General features: G+C 27.1%; 1 protein-coding gene across 1 annotated transcript in view; it reads left to right on the top strand.

Annotated features, from left to right (window-relative positions):
- mib1 (E3 ubiquitin-protein ligase mind bomb 1) overlaps positions 1–23,128 on the top strand; it is a 46,761-nt gene that overhangs the window by 4,610 nt on the left and 19,023 nt on the right. Inside the window, exons 4-12 of the mRNA XM_087165481.1 lie at positions 1,455–1,521; positions 1,600–1,727; positions 2,552–2,628; positions 4,705–4,888; positions 6,082–6,226; positions 7,546–7,679; positions 10,408–10,515; positions 11,196–11,393; positions 14,999–15,150. Of these exons, the coding sequence (XP_087021607.1) occupies positions 1,455–1,521; positions 1,600–1,727; positions 2,552–2,628; positions 4,705–4,888; positions 6,082–6,226; positions 7,546–7,679; positions 10,408–10,515; positions 11,196–11,393; positions 14,999–15,150 (1,193 nt within the window). The remainder of the gene's footprint in view (positions 1–1,454; positions 1,522–1,599; positions 1,728–2,551; positions 2,629–4,704; positions 4,889–6,081; positions 6,227–7,545; positions 7,680–10,407; positions 10,516–11,195; positions 11,394–14,998; positions 15,151–23,128) is intronic.

Below are 23,128 nucleotides of genomic sequence, written 5' to 3'. Positions count from 1 at the left end.
CAGTTTAGACCGATTACTTCTTGAATCAGGAAACTGGTATAAAGTGTCATTATTCTCCACTCTAATTCTAGATAAGGGAGTGTTTAGGAACGTAAATTTTTTTTTCATGTGTAAGTTGACTTCTTTAATTCTTTTCATCAGTTGATAATGCTCCATTTAATTTTGTAACAAACAATTTTATTTCATTTCTGAGTATATGTTGCATTAGTTTTAAATTATAATCCTAAATATATGAGATCCTCAGGATCTGCGTATGTCAGAAAATTAAAATTTTGAGATATACTGAGGGTGCTTCAATAAATACATTTTCCAGGTATACGAACATTTTACTATAGATAAAATTATCAGAAACATATAACAATTATTATCAATCAAATGAATTTGTACAAGATTCTCTTATTTCATTGGTAAAGGAAGAAGCATACAAAAGATGTAAAATAACAAAAGCAACAGTTTTTAAAATGTTTGTTTTTCCAAGGCTTTATCCAGATAAATTGTATGATTAAATGAATGCTTTTAACTATAGAATTGCACAGTCAACTTAGTCATTTGATTTTATACAGTTCAAAGTATCACATTTTTAACAGATCTCACATCGAGATTCATATTCTTACGATTCATAAATCCTTTCATTTTGAATTTTAGAGGAGTAAAGTTTTATAAATGTTGCACAGCATATAATTAGCTCTTAACTTAAATATAACCTATGAATAAGTAGCTACAACAAAACTAGTTAATGAAATATTTACTAATTAATTTATCACGAAACTAGTTTGATAATGCTGAACACATGATTACTGCACATCCATTCCACTTACATTGTACGAGGTAACTTGATGAGAAAAACAAGTGAAACAAGAATTGCTAGAAAATCACTACTTTTCTACATACAATTCATTGTAAAAAAATAAATAAATAAATAATGCGCATCTCCACATGTAAAGATACACATCTCGAATTTAACAAGATACTAACATGACAAGTTAAAACAAAGGTTTGTTGTTAAATGCCTAGCCCTATCTGAGAAAATATACTCTATGAAGGTTGTCAAAACTACATATCTCACTAATCAATCTACATCAAAATGTGAAAACATCTTTGTTTTGTTGTCGATAAAACATAAACAAGCACTTGAGCATACTGTTCTGTTTTGTATTCTCATGATTTAATAATCATTTATAGCGTGTCATAACTAAGCAATTTGTATTGATGCAGTTTAGAAACCATGCCTCTTGATTAGTATGATCATTATGATTAGTATTATTGATGTTTTTGGGAAATCAAGATTTATATTTCATGGATTAAAAGCATCGTGAATAAAAGTCTCTTCTACTCTTCTTATATTTGCCCTGTTATTCTTAAATTTTTAGTGAATAACTGTGCGTGTATATATTGAGTAACATAAGTGAACTTTATGTGTATATATTGAGTAATATAAAATACCTACTTTTTAGGCTGATCTGAAAGTGGTTAATGATGCTAAGGGTGGAACAGTGTATAAGGATCACTTACCTTTGCTTGGTAAAGTTTTGTCAATAGTTCATTTATAAATGTAGTAACTAGTAAGATATTTGTTAATTATTTTCTTCTAAATTATAGGTCAAGGTCCTGGTCGAGCAGGTATTCATGGTTTCCAAATAGGCGATAATGTCAATGTCGATTTAGAATTAGAAATTGTACAGTCTTTACAGCATAGGCATGGTGGTTGGACTGATGGCATGTTTGAGGTGAATTATTATGTATTTTTTTCAGTAAAAAGTATTCTACTTATTACCACTGCAGTTTGTTAACTAGCTGGAAAAAAGTGACATAAATGCAAAAATAAATTATTTATATAATATTGCTGTTAAGTAGTGTATTTAGTTCCTAAAAATATAATTTTTGTTTATAAAAATATGATTTTGAATTTTTTCAAAAAATGAAGCAGATATTGTATCTGGTAATTTTTTTTAAAGACACTTATTGAACATTTTGAAAACTTAAATTTTATATCTATGTAATATTCATATAACACCATTTAGAAAATAGATGAAACTATGTATTCTAGTCAAGGTGTGAAATGATGGTTAAATGTAATTAATATTTTTTATTTGCTTTTTTTTACGTTCATTGTATCACACTTTCTTAGATTTTTGTTAAAAAATATACAACTGACATTTTCAATCATAATTAGTAGTACATAGCATATCAATTAAAATTATTTGTTTGAATTACACAAATTTATTTTTCCAAAAATAGTATCCTTTATCATGTTAGTCTGATTTTACAAGAAGCTGTAATCTTTTAAAAATCTAACTATTGACTGATTCCTAACTAAAATCTGCATAGCACATTGTTATTTTCTCTGACATAATAAATTTACTTTTCTCCATGTTAATTAAGAAACATTGAAACTGTTTTAATTGATCGAGTAATGTTCCTGTTACTGTGAATAAAATGTTGAATACTTTAGTATTTTTAAAAAAAAGTTAATTCTTTCAAATTAATAAGGTTAATTTAGATTAGGATCACCTTTTTCTATTTAAATTCACAAAGTGTCTTATTTATTTAGTGTTTGGGAACTACAGGAACTGTTTCTGGCATTGATGAAGATTCTGATATTGTTGTTTCATATCCGAGTGGAAACAGGTGACTTATTTTACCTTGATTTAAAATTTTAGTTAACTAATGGTTTATGTATAAACTAATTAATGTTGTGCGTAAACTAATTTTGTATGTAAACTAATTATAATAAAATTAGTATTCATATTTGAACTGTTAATTGTTGCAATATAACTTTTTATTTAACTTTATTTTTGAAAAATCCAATATGCAATATAATAGATGCACTTCTAATTAACTATTCTATAATTTTGATATTACGGCAAGAGCAACCTTGCAAAGTTGTCGGAAAGTCCTCTCTCATTAGACATGGATGCCACGTGCCATTGACCACAACCGGCCAGGGGGTCTACCTTTCTGCATGTAAAATGTCTTGTGCCTACGTGTGCCTCGACAGACTCCTCGGACGGGGTCATTTAAATCTATCACTCCTTATCTCCCCATCTGCTGACCAGACGAGTGGTCCTCTCGCCGTTCAAACCCCCTTCCTCTAGCGTCCACCATGTAAAAGGGGGCGACCACAAACGATTTGTAGTTTACAAATTATTCATTTGTAATTGTGGGATATCTATTTCACTGAGGAAAGCAAAAGCAGCCTGCTCTCAGCCTTAGATGTCTTCTGTTTATATTATTTATTCCTTATTTCAGTTATTTTTTATCCTTTCAATCATATTAGTATTTTATGTACTCTTTTTTGCTAAGAGTTTCTAAATTAGATGGTAGTATCATTCTGAATAAATGGTTGATTTATATAAATTGTACTCTGATGTATTGTTAGTTAAATTTTAATATATTGTTTTATGTTTTGTAGTATATAGTAGTTTGTGTGTGTATAAGAAATATTTTTTATTCTTCTCATTATATTTTTCAGTTTGTAGAATTTTCAAAGATAAATTTAATGAATGATTGAGAAATTGATAAAAATTATTGTAAATCATCTATTAGTTAATAATAGTCTAACTAAAAAGTTTATGTATTTTCAAATAAGTATATGTTATAGACAAGGACATATAACAAAGATTTAATTCTTAAGTTAAACAATGACATTTTCAGACTAATCTAATAAATATAGTTCTTCATATTTTGACGGGCCATGGTAGCCCAGTAGTTGGATAATCTGACTCCGGTTTGGAGAAGCCGGGGTTTGATCCTTGACTCTGCTAAGACCCACTGAATGAACGCAATGTGTACACTCGTAAACTCTTTGGAATTGAAAATCCTGTGGTCACTCACCGAGCTGTATCATGGGCACAGGGATCTGGGAAAAATTTCTTTCCCATTCAGATCTTTGTCTAAATTGAGGAAATGGCCTCATAAAGGAAATCTCCTCTGCAGAGGATCAAAGTTGTGATGTCTTCAGATCATCCTTAGGGATATTTCCCAGATTGTTGCCAATAACTCATAGTACAGCTCTAGTGTAATGTAAATTAAGTACCTACCTATCTACCTACTTAGAAATGATTTCTTTTTCTAAAATAGTGATAAATTAAATTTTTATTTAAACCAAATTGTTGTCATCAGTTTATAAAATGTTTTTTTGTAAAATTTTATTAATTAAATTTATTTTCTTAATAACAATAAACTTGCCAAAAACTTTTTTTTCTATATAAAACTTTAAACTTCTTCAAAATCGTTATGTACTTACTAATACTTGGTATATAAAGCTAATTTTAGTTGACTGCTTAATTTTAATAATGTTATGACGTTTAAACTAAAGTGGCTTAAAGCTGTAAAAGAACATGAGAAGTGCTTCTTTGTGATCTTTGTTAAATTTGCTTGCATGTTTTTAACCTTAATGCATACAATTTCTGAGCAAAATTCTCTGAAATTCATTTACTGAGTTGAAGAAGAAATTATTGATTATGTTAATCTGTGCTTAAGTAAAATCTAAAAATTTTTTTTTAGCAGCAACGAAAAATAGCTTTAAAAAATTTCTGACGATGATTTGTTGGTTTTTACTATTATTTTTGCTGCTTCTTTCAAATTTGAGACAATGATTGTTTACTATATTCTTCTATAACTGGTTAGGCTTAATTGAGATTGTATTTAGTGTAATCCTTAGTTTATTGTTGTTTTAATTTCTCCATAATTTAAATATTACAGGTGGACATTCAACCCAGCTGTCCTCACTAAAGTAAATACAGCATCTGCTGCTTCATCTTCAGGTGCAGCTGATGGAAGTTCTTCTCAGTTCGCAGTTGGAGATTTAGTTCAAATATGCAGAGATTTGGAAAGAGTTAAAATACTACAAAGAGGACACGGAGAGTGGGCAGAAGCTATGTTACCGGTACATACTTATTGTAATTTTGATAATTTGTACAGCTTGCTCTCTTTCAAATTTAAGACCTTCTTTTTGTCGCAATTTTATTATGTTCATAAATTTTGAAGTTTTTATTTTATTTTTTATAAACTACTTTTCATACTAAAATGTGTTACTTTTTAAATGTCTCAATATGCTAATGAAATGTTTCATGTGAAATTTAGAAGCAAAATTTAAATTTCAAAAGGAAAATATTTTCTTTTTGTAGATTTTAATCACTTTTAAATAAGATTTCTTGATGAAATTTGTAGATTAACTCTAAGAGGAAACCGTTTGTTAATTTTAAAAATATTGTAGAATAATTCCTAATGATTTAGATCTTAAATAAAAAGGAGGAAGAAAAATTTTAAAGTAAAATTTCTATTGCATCTATTAGAGCCAGAATTAATTAAATTTTACTTAGTTAAATTTAAATTGCAGACTCAAAGCTATTTTGGCTGCAAAATAAAATGAAAGTTGATTTGTATCAAATTCATAATTAAAAATATTTAGTTATAAAATTAACATACTTAGCATGTATTCATCATCATTACTTTCAGTGAGATTTTTAAAATATAATGAATTCAGGATAAAACAGTTACAATATCATATATTATAAGCAACTGAAAAATAAACTACCTAAACATATTATTAAACAACACATTTGAAGGTTTATTTAATTTCCTTCAGCTCATGATAAAACGTTATTAATGCGAAGATAAGTTAAAAAAAAATTTTACAATTACAGAATGAAATGAAAATTCTTGAATGAAATCGGAAGGAAATTTAAATTAATTATTCCTATAAATTAATTATTCCATTTAAAAATCATAAACAAAAGTCTTCATTTAATACAAAAAAGGATTTGTAATTTTAATCTGAAATATTTTGAAAAAAGGTCAAGTGAATTGTCATAGTAAAAACAAGCATTTAAAAATAATTATAATAATTGCCTTTACTATAAATATTTATGGAAATTCTTTTATAATTTTGCAAGTTCAAAACAATTTGAAATATTGTACGATTAATTTCATATGGCATGAATATGTTATCATGTAAGAATGTAATCCTTTTTGTAAATCCCCATTATAAAGTGACATTATAGGAGTTCTTTCATTATCCTCTTAATAAATATACAATTGATTCTCTTATGATAGTTAACTTTCATTATCTTCTTATAGACATTGGGAAAAATTGGAAGAGTACAGCAAATCTATCATGATAATGATTTAAAAGTTGAAGTATGTAGTACTTCATGGACTTATAATCCGGCTGCTGTAACTAAAGTTGCTTCTGATGGTGCAATACCTGGAACTTCTAGTGGAGGTCAGTGTATTTTGTTTTACATATTGTTGTGTGTACAATCTTGAATAAATAACCAATTATAATAATTTTTTATCTTTTTAATAGAAAGAATATTAAAAATCTCTTAAATTCTTAGTTTTTCTGAAAATAAATCATTTATTGCTCTTATTTTTCTTATTAAGATAAAAAGCTTTATTTAAGCATTGTTAGTAGCAAAAGTTAGTGAAAATATGTTTTAATGCCTTTGTTAAAATAAAATTAAGCAAGGGATCAATTTGTTGTACCCATCTGGGATTTTCAACTTTTTTTATTTTCATACATTTTTTTAAAATATCTTACTATTCATAAAATAGAGAATTTATGTCTATAAGTGTGAGGTGATGTGTGCAGGCAGAAGACTTCAAAATGTAACTTGACCCCTACGTGTATAAAATTTAGCCTTATTTTTAAATAATTTATTAGTTTTTTTTACATGTGTTTGTCATTTTTCTTTTGCTTTAGATATTTCTTATAAATGTGTAATGTGTTAAACTATTCAACTAAATGATAAAGTAAATCTTGATTTTAAGTTTAACATTGCTATCTGTGTAGTAGTATCAAACTGCGTAAGCTTAAAATATTTTATTTTAATTGCATTTTAGATTTATCCTGAGGAGAACTTAATTGTTGTCCGTGTTTGGGAGATTCCTTAAATTGAGCTTGATTTTTCTCTTAACTATTATAATACTGAACTTATGACTTTTCAAATTAAAAATATTAAAAAAAAAACAATTATAAAGCTCTTAATTTTACAAAACAAGTCTCTTGTAAAAATAATGAGAATTAAATAAAGCAGAAAACATTTTATTCAAAATGTAATTATTATTATTTTAAAATATTTGTTCCAAAAAGTGTAGGAAATGTAAACTATTTAAAATAAAAAGCTGTTAATAGCTTTTGAAAAAAAGTTTTTTGTAACTGTCATTTTTTTTTAATAAATTTTTACGAAGATTGTAAGACTCATTATTACCCCATCTTATTAAATTAGAGGTCACAAACAATCAAGAAAAACTTTAGAGAATATTTCATCCTTATTTATTTAATAACAGACTGAAACACTGTGGTAGGCTTTGTAAAAGAAAAATCTTTTGCCATTCTCAAAATAAATTCTGTTAAAATTGTTTCTAAAGATATACAATTTGAGAAATAGATAGATTTCGCATATTCTGATTGAAGTTTTGAATAGAAAATATTCATCTTATTAAAAAAGAAATTTAAATTCAAATACATTGAAAGTAATTTTTTATTTTATTATTTTGTAAAGTCCTCTATATGCTTTTTTTTATTTTCTGTCTATTTAGAACGATTAAGTGCTCTTTTAAAGAAATTGTTTGAAACGCATGTTTCTGGAGATGTAAATGAAGAACTTGTAAAAGCTGCAGCTAATGGAGACGCCCAAAAGTGTGAAGAAATTTTAAAACGCTCAGAAGCTGACGTAAGTATAAAATACAGTAAAATTTCAGTTATTGAAGCTTATCACCATATCAATGAATTAACTTTAAATGCTTTTACCTTCCCCCTTGAATAGTGATTAATTTACAGTTAAGAAATAATGGAATATGCAACTCTGACTAAATGAAGTACAGTAAAACCTTGGTTGAACGGACACTCTTGGGAACAAAAATTGTCCGTTAACGAAAAGGGTACACTCATAACGAACTAATGCTGTACATTTTTCTGGAATAATTTAAACGATATGGAAATAATTAAATAATATACATAACTATTTACAATGATATTTAAATTTAAAAATTTTTTTTTTTTTAAATACAAAAAGAATATACGTAAAAGGTGAATATATAAACGTAATTCTAGATGTAGCTAAAGAGAAATGAATATGTTTTTCCTATTTACACAGACATATATTAGCTTATAGTCCTGCATCTCTTCCTCTGTCAGTTTCATTATTAGGTTTACTCCCATAACACCTACGCTTCACTTGGTAGAAAACGGGGTAACACCTCCTTGAAGGTAAACCTCCTGGGATGCACAGAAAAAAGAAAGGAAGAAGCGATGCATATTTGAAAGGCACGAGGCCCTAATGATTTTTATGAACCACCTCTATGACTAGATTTTTTCTTCAAATTGATTTGAAGAAGAAAGGCATTTTCAGGGGGAAAGAGGAATTGAGAGCATTTGAGGAGTGATCTCAACTTGTGAGGTCTCATAAGTTGTGTCATCCAGATGAAAAGATGCCGCTGCCTGAAATATTTCACATGAGCAGTATCATTTTGTCGCCTTTCTTTGCTTAGATAAAGGAAAATGACAGGAGAATGATTGATATTTTAGTAGTGAATTAGCTTAGCAATTTATTAAGTTATGAAATAGGCAAAAAAATATACATGCAAAAAAATGGTGGAAAATTGCATTTTTACCCTTAGAGTTTAAGACAGAAATAGTTTTTATTTATTTATTATTATTTTTATTTTTTCAGTTTTAGAAAAATTGATGTTTGGTTTGAAGGGATAAAAAGTAAGTTTCGGGGCATAAATGACCATCTGCATTCAGTTACGTGAGTGTCCGTTTTGCGGAAAAGGTATATGATGGATTATTCAGAGAAGATTCGCAGGGAATTAAAAATATGTCTGTAATGAGAGGCATCCATTTTGTAGGAATGTTCGTAACATGAGGTTTTACTATATATAAAATTAGGTTTTATTAGCTGTGCATAAGTTGCAAGTATGTAGGACCCATAGCATAAAGTAAAATTACAAATAAAACAAGAAAAAAAATTAAGAAAAGAAATTTTAAAGAGAAGGAAAAAAAATTAGAAAAAACAAACACAATTTAAAAAAAATAACAACAAAAAGATACAATCACATCATCAGCTCAAGTGATTATACTTGCTTTATTGTTATAGCCAAAGCAAAATATATCAATATAATAGTGTATACTCACACTGTATATGATTAGTTAATTGAATTTTGTATAAATCATCTCAAAAATAAAAATTTCAGAGTAATGAGGCCCTGTTGTCAACTGTCTTAAGCCCAGATTAAAAAATTGATTATACTGGCAGATAAATGAAACAGGTGAAAACCTGAATGATTCCAAAGTTCAAGCATTGTGGTACTTATCTAAAAATGAAATGGACTAAGACCATTAACTTTCTAGCACTGGGATGGTAATGGGTTGGAGTCATCGGTGCAATAAATAGTGGAATTTTATTTTGAGGGGGGCAAGTGGCGTTTTTATGTTAGCCCCTCCAATTGGCAAAAATTAAGAAGCTTTTTAGCTCTATTCGGGAGGGTGGGAGATGCAACTAAAAATTGTGTGTCAATCATAAAATGCAGGAGAATTGATATGTCTGTGTTCTACAACCATATTTTAAACATGGTTCTTTGAATATGAAGACAGAAATTTTGAGTTATTAAATTCACACTTTGCAGTTTCTCGTCTCCAGATATGCTAAAGCATGAAAGAAGAATCTCAATAATCTACCAAGTGATCATCTGTTCAGCAATTAATTATTTTTTTAATGTTATTGTACGCAACCACAAACAAAAGTGTAAAATGCCATTTTTAAAAAAAAAATTAATAAGGTGAAAAGTTCTCTGACAATTCCAGGTTTTTGAGTAAAATTATGTTTTTCCCTGACTAATTTTGTTGTTAAATCTCATTTTCCATAATATTTCCCGATATCCCAGATGCTTGAAAACTCTGTGGTAATGTACAGATTATTTGATAATATGAAAATTCCTATTTTTTGTATCATCTTAAAATACAAGATATTGATTTATACAAAAGCATTCTAAAGATTATGTCACAGTTATAAAGTTTTTGCATTAACTTAAATACATTTTATACTTGCAAAACTAATTGTCTATTTGCATTTTTGTCCAAATGTTTTTTCCCCCCTCCACTTTGAATACCTATTCTTTTAAAAAGTAATGAAATTTGATGATTGTGAACTTTTAAAAAAGAAACTATTAAAAATGAACTCTTTTAGGATAAAGTATGATTCCATTCATATTCATTTAGACAAGAATTTTTTTTTAAATTGAGACAAGTTATGCTCTTTTTATGACTTTCTAACTTTTCTTTTTTATGACATTATCATATTACCTAAACAAACTATATTATACTTTTCTTTCACATATTAAAAGATTGTTATTAAATGCTTAGAATTCAGCTAATCTGTTCTTATGTAATTTTTAATCTAGGTAAATGGAGTATTTGCTAGTCATACTGCTTTACAAGCAGCTAGTCAGAATGGACATATAGAAGTTATTAAGATTTTATTACGTCACAACGCTGATGTAGAAATTGAGGTAAGTTTTTCAAAGTTTTTTTTTTATTATTTACCTTTCTTTTGTGTGTCTTGTGACTATATGATCAAAAATCTATATGTCTTGTTCTGACTATATGATCAAAAATTTAAAAGGAAAAATCAACTTACTGCCATTTTGTTGTTACTGATTGTTAGATTCTTTATTACAATTAAAAACAATTTGGTACATTTTTGTAGAACATTTAATTGATTATGTAGTATTTTTTTTTCATTCTTTTAACTCTTTTATCAAGTTGGTACCCATTAAATCAATCTGAATTGCTATTGCTACTCAAAGTTATGATAAATGTTTTAAAATGTGTCAGAATCTTCTTTTGAAAATGGAAATAAGTGTTTATTTTGTTTGCATAACTTATTGCTTAATATTTTAGAAAAAATTGAACTGGAGCAAAATATTATGTAACTAGAATTTACACTTTAAGCATTCAAACTTTTAAAGGAATGAAACATAGTTAATTTCTAAATTTGAATATTGTTTTTAGCGTGTTTTATTTTTAATAAACTTTTTTTTTTTTAAATTACCTACTTAATTTCTGAGTGGCCATGAATCTGGAAGCATGTTTCTTCACCAACTCTAGTCCTTATTAAAAGGTTTTCTTAATTTTTAAGGTAATCTTGAAAAATCAACTGGTATTTATTCCTTGTTTATTTGTAATTTAGGATAAAGATGGAGATCGAGCCGTCCATCATGCAGCTTTTGGTGATGAGCCAGGAGTAATGGAGTTGTTAGCTAGAGCAGGAGCTGATCTCAATGCTCGAAACAAAAGAAGGCAAACTCCTCTTCATATTGCTGTGAATAAAGGGCATGTTGGGGTTGTTAGAAGTATTCTTGAACTAGGTTGCCGTCCAAGCCTGCAGGTGAATATTCTTCACACTACTCTAATTAAGATGCCAAAATTAATATTTTGAGCTACATTTGAATGTCTTACATCATGCATATTATATTTAAGCAATCTTGAAAGTATAAAGGGGAAATGTACAGTGTGCTAAATAAAAAACAGACCATTCTGAATAAATTTTGATCTGATGATCGGATCTTCACACTCTAGGATTCAAACTTAATGGTTCAAGGGGGTGATTTCAAATATGCAATTTAATTAGTGCGGACAATATCTTAAGTTACGAAATCAGACTCCAAAAAGTTTTTTCTCTAAACATGCTTTTTTTTGTTGTTGAATTTGGATTTCGAACCCCCAAAATATAGGGGGTTATTGCAATCTGGGAAATAGGGTCCCCATAGTTTGGTTGGGAGAGCAGCCCAAAGTTTGGACCCTTAATGTTAATTTTATTTTCTGCGTATTTCCCCTTATCAATTGAAACATTTTGGCACACAATTATAAAATTTGGTTAGTTTTTTTAAATTTTATTTCATAATGATCAGAAAAATTTCAAATTGTGAATTAAGAGTGCAACTTTTTAAAGAGTAACGAAATCTGTTCGAAATCGAATTTTTTGAAAAGTCTTTAAAGATTTGATTTCTCAGGAATTATTCAACCAATTTCACTCAAATTTCATGTTTTGCCATGTAAAATTATATTCTTTAAAATTATGTAAAAAATTGTATACCTTACTATTAAAAAAAATTTAGACTAATATTAATTAAAATAACAAATACTTATTAAAAGTTATTTTTTGCTAGGAATTCTCTTTTGATAAACAAATTTCATAATAGTGTGCAAAAAGTAAAATTATATCAAGGGGTATAAACTTTGGCCCACTCTCCTGGCCAAACTATTAAAACTACCCCTATGGTTTGAAGGCCAGAAATCCAAATCTGTTGAAAAAAATGTATGTTTATTTAGAGAAAGAATGTTTTTGTGTCTGATTTTAATTTAAAATATCATCTGCACTAATATATTATTATCTTTGAGGTCACCTCGAACCATTAAGTATCCTACATTACATACATTAGTATCCTAGAACAATAAAGATCTGATATTTTTTTATTTTTCCCAATGTTTATTATTTAAGACATAAAAATGTTTGAGGTATTTACTGCTTCAGGAAATAGCTCAAAATTCAGGAAATAAATTTCAGGAGAATAAATGCTTTAATTATTTAAATATGAACAAGAAGAATTAAAATGCTGTGCTAACGTGTCTTTATTTTTAAGCAGGCTCTTAATAAATTAAAGAAGTTTAATTTAAAGCTAGGTAGGAATCCTCAAATTGTGCCGTTTTATAGATTTTGTCTCAAACTAAAGTTTCCTCATTATTAATTGCAAAAAATTACACTAGTTTTTATTTTAATTTTAAAGAGACGAAGGTACCTTACTTTAGATTCATGACATGAACTATAAAAAGTAAAAGTTTATCGCAAAAAATGGCTCTTACATTAAAATTATGCCATAGTTAAGAATTATACATTACTAAAGAATAGTTTAATAATAAATAAAAAGTGTTGTAAAATTTTCATATGATAGTTAGTGGAAGACCAACATTTTGAAAATATACATTAAAATTTTGTACATGCTTAGAATTAGTAATATGTATATATATATTGATTCTGCTAGCCTTTGGAAGCTATAGGCCCTTAGGACCAAGGAATTCCAAATTTCTGGCACTTTTTTTACTAAAAACAAATCTCTATTTAAAATGATACCATTTAAAGGTATGATGTATAAAACGTGAATATTTCACGATAAAGAAAATTTTTATTAGTAATTGATTCAGTAATTATTCAACAAAGAATTAAAGCGAATATTTTCAATCAATTGTTCTTAAAAGATCAAACTTCGAATTTATTTAAATTAATTGTGTTAAAACTTTATAATCCAATAACTATATAGTTAATTCTTTGAATAAGAAATAAAAACTGATAACAATTGAAAAGTTCTGCAATTTTGTTGTAATTCTTCTGCATTTTAAAGCATTGGAATTGGCATGTATGGAAAAACAAAATTATCCTTAGTAATGAAAAATTTGATAGATTGAAATTAGAGCTAAAAACTCATACAAAGTATACGAGGTTTGAATCATGCATATGCTTATAGTCAAGGTTACTTATTATTGAGTGAATGCTTCACTCTAAACTTTTTTAATAACCATAAACCCATCCTATAACTTATTACTGTTACCCCGATGTAGTACATTGGGGAACAAGATATAAAGAACTTAATATTCTCAAGCTATTGCAGTTTTTTTTTTCCTTCTCTAGTTAAATAATAGAATTTCTAGTTTTTGATAGAGATTTTTGCAACAATGTAAAATGAAGAGAACTTGAAATAAGTCTCTGCCTAAAAATTGTTAGTCTATTAAATTTCTGAGTCTTGAAATTTAAATTTGTCTTGATTGTTGTTTCAAATTAGGTTGCACGTCGCTTTGGTATATTTGACTTTAAGAAGAAGAAAGAAGAAGAAAAAATTTTTTTTTTCACTTTGTTGCTGAAAGGATATTAAATATAAATACCAAGATTTTAAAACTTCCTCTAACTGTTAAAAGATTATTTTAGAAGCTTGTCTGTAATTTCTTTCTGAACTACTACTACCTGCTTACTTACTTTACCTACTGGTTTACTTAAATTTTACTCTGTTTATTGTTTTAAATTACTAATTACTCTTTTTTTTAAACTTATCTAAGTTGAACACACGTGGGGCAACAATTTGTTGTTTAATTATTCTGGTGGTACACTTATAAAGAGACAATTGTTTTTTCCTCTTTGGCATTTGGTTAGCAAGATCAACATACGAAGGTGGTCAACTTAACAGGTTCCACTGTATTTCTTTTGGCCAATTTTTGATGAATGTAAATATTATAGTTTCAGAGCTCATTCTAGGCAGGGTAAACAGGGCGCAGCACCCTGCTGCCCTTTTAGTCGAAAGAATCCACTCTGTTGCCCCTGAAGTAAATTAGTGCCCTGATGTAATATACTCCATATCCTTTTTGCCCTTTCTTTCCTTAACCCTTTATTTTTTCCTCAAACTCTACAGTGGATTTCTTAAACTTTTGTTATTTTTAACTCTCTTTATTTAGTTTGTCATTGCTGTCAATACACAGATTTATATGGGAAAGGAAAAATAGTCATCAAACCCCCTTGTTGCAAGTGTGTTTGAAAGTTTGCAGTTACTTCCACTATCATTAAATCATAATTATTATTAATCATATTAATTATTAAATCATAACTACAGAAACTGAAAAACATACATTTATTATTTTATTAATCTGTACATGCATTTTAAATAAATTACTAAGCTAATTAGCTCATTAACTCGATATATATGTTAATTTAGTAATAAAAATTAATATTAATGATTGCTTTGCTACTTTTAGTAAAGTAAAAAAAAATTCTTTTACTAATTGACAATGTTATTTAATAGAACGTGCAAAGCTCATAGAAAGAAATTATTGCCTTTTTAGAATAATAATGCCCTTTTTTTAAACTTTTTCACCCTGCCTTTTTTTCTGCCTAGAATGAGCTCTGTAGTTTATTAAACTGTTAATACATATTTATCTCTTAATTAATAGGACTCTGAGGGGGATACTCCTCTCCATGATGCCATTAGTAAAAAACGTGATGATATGTTGACGTTACTTCTAGATAATGGTGCTGATATATGCTTAACAAATAATAATGGTTTCAATGCACTACATCATGCTGCTCTACGAGGAAATCCAAGGTAAATTTGTTTTTATACATTGAATTTTATATAGTTATGACATTCAGCTACGTTTGAAAGTTAGGCATTTTAATGTTAGCACTTAAAAAAAAGTTTTTGGTATTCTGGTCAAATGCAAAAGTTATTTATTTTATTTAAATTAAGGGTTATTAGTGTTTTTATAATTGTCCAATATGCTTTTAATCTTTCTATCACAAAAATCAGATTCTTTCACTCACTTGCGTTTTTATTTGCTTTTATGTGTATTTGTTTCAATTACTAAATTCTCAGATATTTGGCAAGACATTGTTTGACAATTATGTCAATTTTCTAAGTTATGATTAAAAGGAAAAAACTAATTTAACTTTGAAAGTAATTATATTAAATATCAAAACCGAAAAGAGTAATAAAGAAATGTAATTAAAAATATAATTATGAATCATATTGATACAATCTTAATGTTCATATAGGTTTCTTTATTTTATTTAAATTAAGGGTTGTTAGTTTTTTTTATGAATATATAATATGCTTTTAATATTTTTACCACTATTATCAGAAATTATTAGATTCTTCCAATTGCTTTTTTGTTTTTATGTGTATTTGGTTCAATTTCTAAAATCGTGAATATTTTTAATCAGTATATGAATGTTTCTTTTGGAAATATAAAAAAATAAATGCTTTATAATTAAATGTAATTCTACTTTTTTTATGAATACTATTCAAATGAATTTATTTATAATTTACTCTTCAGTTTTTTTATTTTTTTATTCTTCTTGAATATTAAATTATAAGGTCATAAAAGAAATATGTTTTATAAAATATTTGTAAAAAAGATTTAAAAGTTCTGAGGCTAGAAGAAAAAAATTATGTTTGAAGTTATTAATATCAAGCATTGAACTTATTTGTTACAAAGTTTTAGTTTTCAGCTCATACTCTATGATTGTAAAACAATCTAATTTTAGTTTTATGTTAAGTATGTTACAATTTTAAAAGCTGAAGCCAGTTGTATGAAAAGAAGTTACTTAGTACAACTGATCTTATTTTGTGTTTCATTGTAAAAATATACATATTTCATCTACTAATTATATTTTTAAAAAAAATTGATATAAGTGACGTTTTATTACTGGATATCATATAGAATTATTCACAGTATACTGTAACAATATTACAGTTTTTACAGTTTTATACTTAACAGTTTCCATTGTTTTGGTATGTTAAGTGTTGTTTTAAATCTCGGTATTCTGCATGAAAAGTATGTAAAAGTATAATAGCAAGTAAAATTTAAACATTACAATTATTTAAAATAAAAAATTCATTAATCTAACTCATAAAATATTTAAAATAATGTGATCTGTAAATGTTTAAAAAGGAATCTGTTGCTGGAAATTGCAAAGTGCAAACATTGTAAATTGTTTGTTTTGATTCTGTTACGGAAGCTAAGTAGATTAAAAATGTGATTTTCGTATAAAAATCACTGCATATTTTGTTAAATTAACTTTTTTTCTACTTTTAAATTAAGATATAATAATTTTTTTCGTATAAAGTATCGTAAGAATGTGCATCAAAACATGGTGCATTATTTTACACGATTTATTTCCTAAAATCAGTTATAAATTACAGGAAAGAGTATTAAATATAAATTTTATTAGATAAGAAGTTACAACATAAAAAGTAATTGCATCTTCTTTAAATATACAATGCATACATATACTATACAACCAAAATATTGATTTAAAAATACATTAACTTTAGAGAAGATAAATTTTTGAGGAAAAAAGTTTTAAACTTTTTTTTTACTTACAATTACAATTGCAATGAAGCAATAATTAAAAATATCGTAATTTTATTTTAAATAATATTCCTAAAGCTTATTAAGGTTGTATATGAAAGTCTTAGTTAAAAAACGCTTTCTTTTATACCCATTATCAGCTAGAGAAAATAGCAGAAGTTATTTTTGACTCAGCCTAGTATTAAACAGAATTTAAATTGAAAAAGTTATCTATACCTAGAGCAGAATGAAAATTTTTCATTGTTTTTATAGATTTGTCTTTTTTTTTTTTAGGAAAAAAAAATTATTTATAGATCTTTTTGACTGAGTGTGACAGAACAAGATAAAAAGACAAATAAATAAAAATAAATTAATTTATAAATAAATAATAAATAGCAGTAAAAAGTCTAACTCCAGCTGACGAAATTTGAGCAAAATTGCTTCAATAGTTCTTAAAAATCGAATTTTAAAAAAGGCATTTAATAAAAATTTGATTTCTCTGGTACTATTTGAGCGGTTTTGCTCAAATTTTGTATTATACCATATAATATCAAGTTATACAGTGCATACATACCATGCATACTTTAAAATTATGTAAAAAATTTTATATCTTACAATTCAAAATTTTTTCGACCATTATTCAATAAAATAATAAACATTAATAAATATTTACTAAAACTTATTTTTAGCTTTGAATTATCTTTGGACAAACGAATTTTATAGTTTTGTGTTAAAAAAATTTAAATTTGCTTAAAAAGTTTTCCAGATATGCAAATAATAAAATTAAAATTATGGAGTCAAAACTTTGAACTGCCAAATATGATAACGTGAAGATCTGATCATTAAATCTAAAGTTATTCAGGGTGGTCTTTTATTTATTTTTGGCTCACTGTATTTTTTATCATACTTTTGCACTGGAAAGAACACATATAGATGTTCAGAATATTTTATTTGGATGAATTAGAAGTACAAAATCAATAAATATTAATTTATGTTGGTGTCCAAATATTAAAAATTAGCTGAGTCTGATGTAAATTAAGTTCTGTTTTTTCCCCTTCCAATGTCACTTTTAAAAAAAAGAATCCCAATAAAAAGCGAAATTATTGAAATTTGAGATTTTATTTTTTTAACTAATTTCTTATAATTCGAAATAAAACTTGTATCAAAAGATATTTATTGATTTAAATGAAATTTAGTCTCTATCTAATTTAACAAAATTTTTTGTGCCTGAGGGAAATAAATTTTAAAAACAAAATGTTATCTTCTGCTCTATAGTCTATTCACAATAGGACACATTGTGGAGAAACTTTTAAAAATGGGATACTCCGAATAACTTTTGATCAAATTTTCAAGTACTGAGAATCAATTTTAATGGTAAAAGGACCTCACCTAAATATGCTAATCAATACAGACAATATTTCATAATCTACGCGAATAGACGCAAACGTAGTTTCTCTGAATAAACATAGATTTTTTTTGACGTGTTCAGATTTCTGACCCCTAAAAAGTGGGGGTTTGTGGCAATCTGGGAAATATGGTTCGATTATGCAGGAGAGCAGTCAAAAGTTAGAACCCGTGCTTATTTCAATTTTTACATCTTTTGCTAAATGTTGAGAATTTTTTTAATCTATTTGAAAAAATTTTGCTCACTGATGTAAAATTCGTTTGCCAAAGAATAATTCTGTGCGTACAAAAATAATTTTTAAAAGTTTTTATTACTTTTTATTATTTTATTTATTGATAATTAAAAAAAAATTAAATGTAAGGTATACCAATTCTTACATCATTTTAAAAAAATGTTTTAAATTGCAAAATATGAATTTTGATGTGCAATCAGTCAAATAGCTTCTAAATTATCAAATTTTAAAAAAGTCATATATTTAAAATATGGTTACACAACTATTCGACTGATTTTGTTCAAATTTTGTATTTTCCGATATAAAATTGCATTCTTTAAAATGATTTGAAAATTTGTCTATCCATACCTGCTTAGCCTAATCAATCCAAAAGTTTTTCAACTATTATTAAATAAAATAATAAAATGTAATATATAACCATTAAAAAGAATTTCTTTTTCTTTTTTTTCTATTAAATAAAAACAAAATTTATTTTTGTGTTCAAAACATTTTCTATTAGCTATTTGCGGATGATATCAGAAATTAAATTAACAATCAAGGGGTTCAAACCATCGACTGCTCTCCTGCCTTAACTATTAAGACCATTTTTCTTAGATTGTGGCTTTCTCTATAATTTAAGGATCAGAAATTCGAAACTGCATTCCTTATAATTCAAAATTTTTTTGTATATTAAATAAAAGAATTTAAACATGGATTTATCTTTGGAGGATAAACGATATTTCATAATTGTGTGCAAAAATTTTTCAATTCTCAATATGTTGTGAAATAGGCAAAAAGTTTAATTGATATTTTTAGGATCCAAACTTTGAACCGTTCTCCTGACTGACCATATTTCCCAAATTGCGACTACCATCTATATTTTGGGAATAAGGAATCCAAATCAATCTTAAAAAAAAAATCTATGTTTATTCAGGAAAAGAGCATTTTTCTGTTTTATTTTGTAACTTAAAATGTCATCAGCACTAATTAATTGCCATATATAAGATTAGACCCTCGAACCATTGAGATTGAGTGCATGAAAATTCGATCATTTAATCAATCAAAAGTTATCCAGGGTGTGAAGTTTTTTTTCTTCTTCTGCACGCTGTACAAACATCATGAACTTGTAGCATATATAGGGTAAGGGGATCTTTCTCTGAGCTCTTGAATTCTCACTTATGCATGAGGGTAATATCGCCCTTTACTCTCCAATATTTTCCCACTGCTTTAGAATTAACTTAACAAAATAATTCCACTTTTATGCATGTGATTTCTTAAAAATTATTTAATGATATTTAGAAAAAAAAAACATTGTTACAATTTGAATGCAATAATTTTAGTAAAAGAAATTTTAAATTCTATCGCTTGTTTATAAATATGATTAGTATTTTCTCTGGTGGCATTTTTTGCCAAATTTCTGTAACTAATAAAATGCTGCAAACTTTTTGCATCTTTTTGTTAAACTATAAGTCCATTTCGATTGTTTAGAGTATTTAAACATTATTTTTATAATTTACAATTTCCGAGTGCTGAATTCGAAAGCAAATTTTTATTTCTCAAAAGTCATTCTGCCGATTTTAAAAATTTTTGAGTTTTGTCACTAAAAATTACAATAAGATGACGTATAAATATTGAGACGTAAAATTCAATATAATGAATAGTGATTTGGCCGTATACTGAATATTTGGCCTAAAAATATCAGCCCAATAGCAACATCTTTTTTTTTAAAAAAAATCTTTTATAATTATTTTTTATACATAAATAAGTTTAGTCAGTTTTGAAATTAATTTAAGCGTAGCTGGGCAGTTTTGAAATTAATTTAAGCGTATAGATTTTTCCCTTTACGCCCATTTATATGGGCGTAAAGGGAAAAATCTATGTTATCCATTACAAATATTTAAGATAAATAAAAAAAAAGAGGTTAATTGCCGGGGGGGATTGTCTAATATTCGTTGCATTCAGTACTTTACGATGCTTATTAAATTTAATATTAAAAATTAATACATGATTTTATAAAATTATTTTTTTTATGCAATCATGTTTGAAAAAAAAAAGACTTTTGACTTAAATCTTAAATTTAAGCAATTTATTTTATATATATAAAAGAAATACTCAAAATGTATGAACATTAAAATCTTCTAACTTCTAATCGTTTTCCATGATGTCTGTTTGAACTAAATCTTCTATGCCATGTATTAAAGTATAAAAAAATCGAATTTGTCAGCAAATAAGAAAGGTACAATAGTTATTCAGAGAAAGTACATTTTCGTATTTAAATCATCGCCTCAAACTACATCTTATTCGGGAAATTCCGATCATTTGATTAAAAATTATTTTATTTTGTCAATTGTACTTCATTTCGTATCAGTAGATGGAGAGAGAAATCCTACACACATCAACCGTTGCTTTTTTTTCCTGGTATAAATATTGAGTTTTAATGTAATATCATACTCACTCATTCTGCCTTTGTGTCAGTTACTGCCATCAATTGATTTTGTGTCGACCAGCCGTTGATACAATTTGCCAGAATTCCATACTTCAACACATTCCATACACATTAGATATGGGAAAATATGGGATGTAAAGAAGCATGGCAGTCTGGACAATGTCAGCATTTTCCTCTTCATTCTTGTTTGTTTCTTCACTGCAGTAAAATAATGGACACACACACTCAATAATGGCTCATTCTCTTGCATAATTTGATATAAATTATCACACCTTATAATTCGAATTTTATAAATAATTATTAAAGATTATATTTTTGCTAAACATTATCATAGGGTAAAAAATTTTCATAATTATAGACAATTCGCGCTATCAGTTTTCGAGGTACATTGCGCCAAAAAAAAATTGGACCACCCTGAATAATTTTTGATCTAATGATCGGATCTTCACGTTCTGGAACTCAATCTTCATAGTTTGAGAGGGTGACTTCAAGTATGCTAATTAATTAGTTCAAACGATATTTTTAAGTTACGAAAACAGACACAAAAACGTACTTTCTCTCTAGGCACAAAAGCGGATTTCTGACCCCCAAAGCTTCAATCTGAGAAATATGGTCCCCATAGTTTGATCAAGGGCGCATTCCAAATTTTAATTTTACTTTTTGCTTATTTCGCCATATCTCGAACAACTTTTAAGTGAGTTGAAATATTTTTGCTCACAATTATAAAATTCGTTTACCCAAAGATGATTCCGTGCAAAAAATGTTAGTAAATATTCGTTATTTTATTTAATAATAGTAAAAAAAAAATATGAATAAAAAACTAAATAATAGTAAATAAAAGTAGGAAGTCTGCAACTCCAGCTGAAAAAATTTGAGCAAAATCGCATCAATAGTTCTTACGAAATAGAAGTCGCTTATTTAAAATTTGATTTCTCAGGTGCTATTCTAGCGGTTTCGCTCAAATTTTGTATTTTATCATGTAAAATTGCATACTTTAAAATGATGTAAAAAAATTTTATACCTTACAAATCAAAATTTTTTCGACCATTTTTGAATAAAATAATATCGATCAACTAAAAACGTTGATCGATCTACTGTCCGCTGAAATGCAACTGAAGAGATCAAATTTGACATATGGTAGAACCATTTTCGTATTATTTTAACGAAATTCTTCTTGTTCGAAAATTATTGCAAATTTAACATCATGACTTTTCGACCTTTTTTTACCAACTTTATTTTTGCTTTATTGACTATTTATCTATTGTTGTTAAAAATTTATTTTCCCTCCCGAGATCTTTATTTTATAACGTCTTACACAAGTAGATATCAATCAAAAGTTGCAAAGGAGAGCATTCATTCATAGAGAAATTACATTCATTAGAAATTTACATTAACATTCATAGAGACATTTTTAAAAATAAAAACGAATAAATAGCAATAAAAACAGTTCCTTATTTGAATTGTTAAAAGTCTCTTCAACTAGTAAAATTACTTCGCATTTATTTCTTATTATTAAGCCTCTCAATCTGCATTATATGGTCTTTTTTTTCTACTTTTTTTCAAATAGAGTCAGATAATTTAATAAATCACCCAATGTACGTATATTAACACCTCAATAGATAAACTCTGAAAAGATCAGAAATTCCATCACTAACACGCTAATATTTTTGAAATCTATTCGTTACATTTGGCACATTATCGAAAGATTCTTACATAAAGTTACAATAATTGTACATTTTAAAACCAAAATGTTCAGTGTTTTTGTCGGAAATATTTACGTTATTGAGGAAATAAAAAATGACGATATTGAGAAGCAATCAAGGGGATTGGCGAGCGGGAGCTTCCTAGTTTTCCTTTTGAAAAAAATATCTATCACACGGATATCGCATTGTTAATAAATGCACACAAGTGTTTTCTTTCTTACTAGTTCATAAGTTATTTCTTTCAAGAAATAGTGAAATATTTACTTACCTTAATATCAATGATCCAAAGTTCCAATCTATTGAACACGATATCGGCGATTTAACGCCATATGAATTTGCAAAATGAGTAGCGTAGTTGAGAATTCTGTATTTCATCCTGGCCCACATCACAGTTCAAATGATACTACCTTCAAAAGAACACCGCCAATAGCTTCGCGGTGCTTGAAAAGACTCTTGTCAAAATAGA

Source organism: Parasteatoda tepidariorum, chromosome 6 (assembly GCF_982258835.1).
Source record: "Parasteatoda tepidariorum strain Cologne lab strain chromosome 6, Ptep-v5.0, whole genome shotgun sequence".
Taxonomy (NCBI): domain Eukaryota; kingdom Metazoa; phylum Arthropoda; class Arachnida; order Araneae; family Theridiidae; genus Parasteatoda; species Parasteatoda tepidariorum.
The sequence above is the reverse complement of the archived record's forward strand: the minus strand, read 5'-3'. Positions and strand labels throughout refer to the sequence as shown.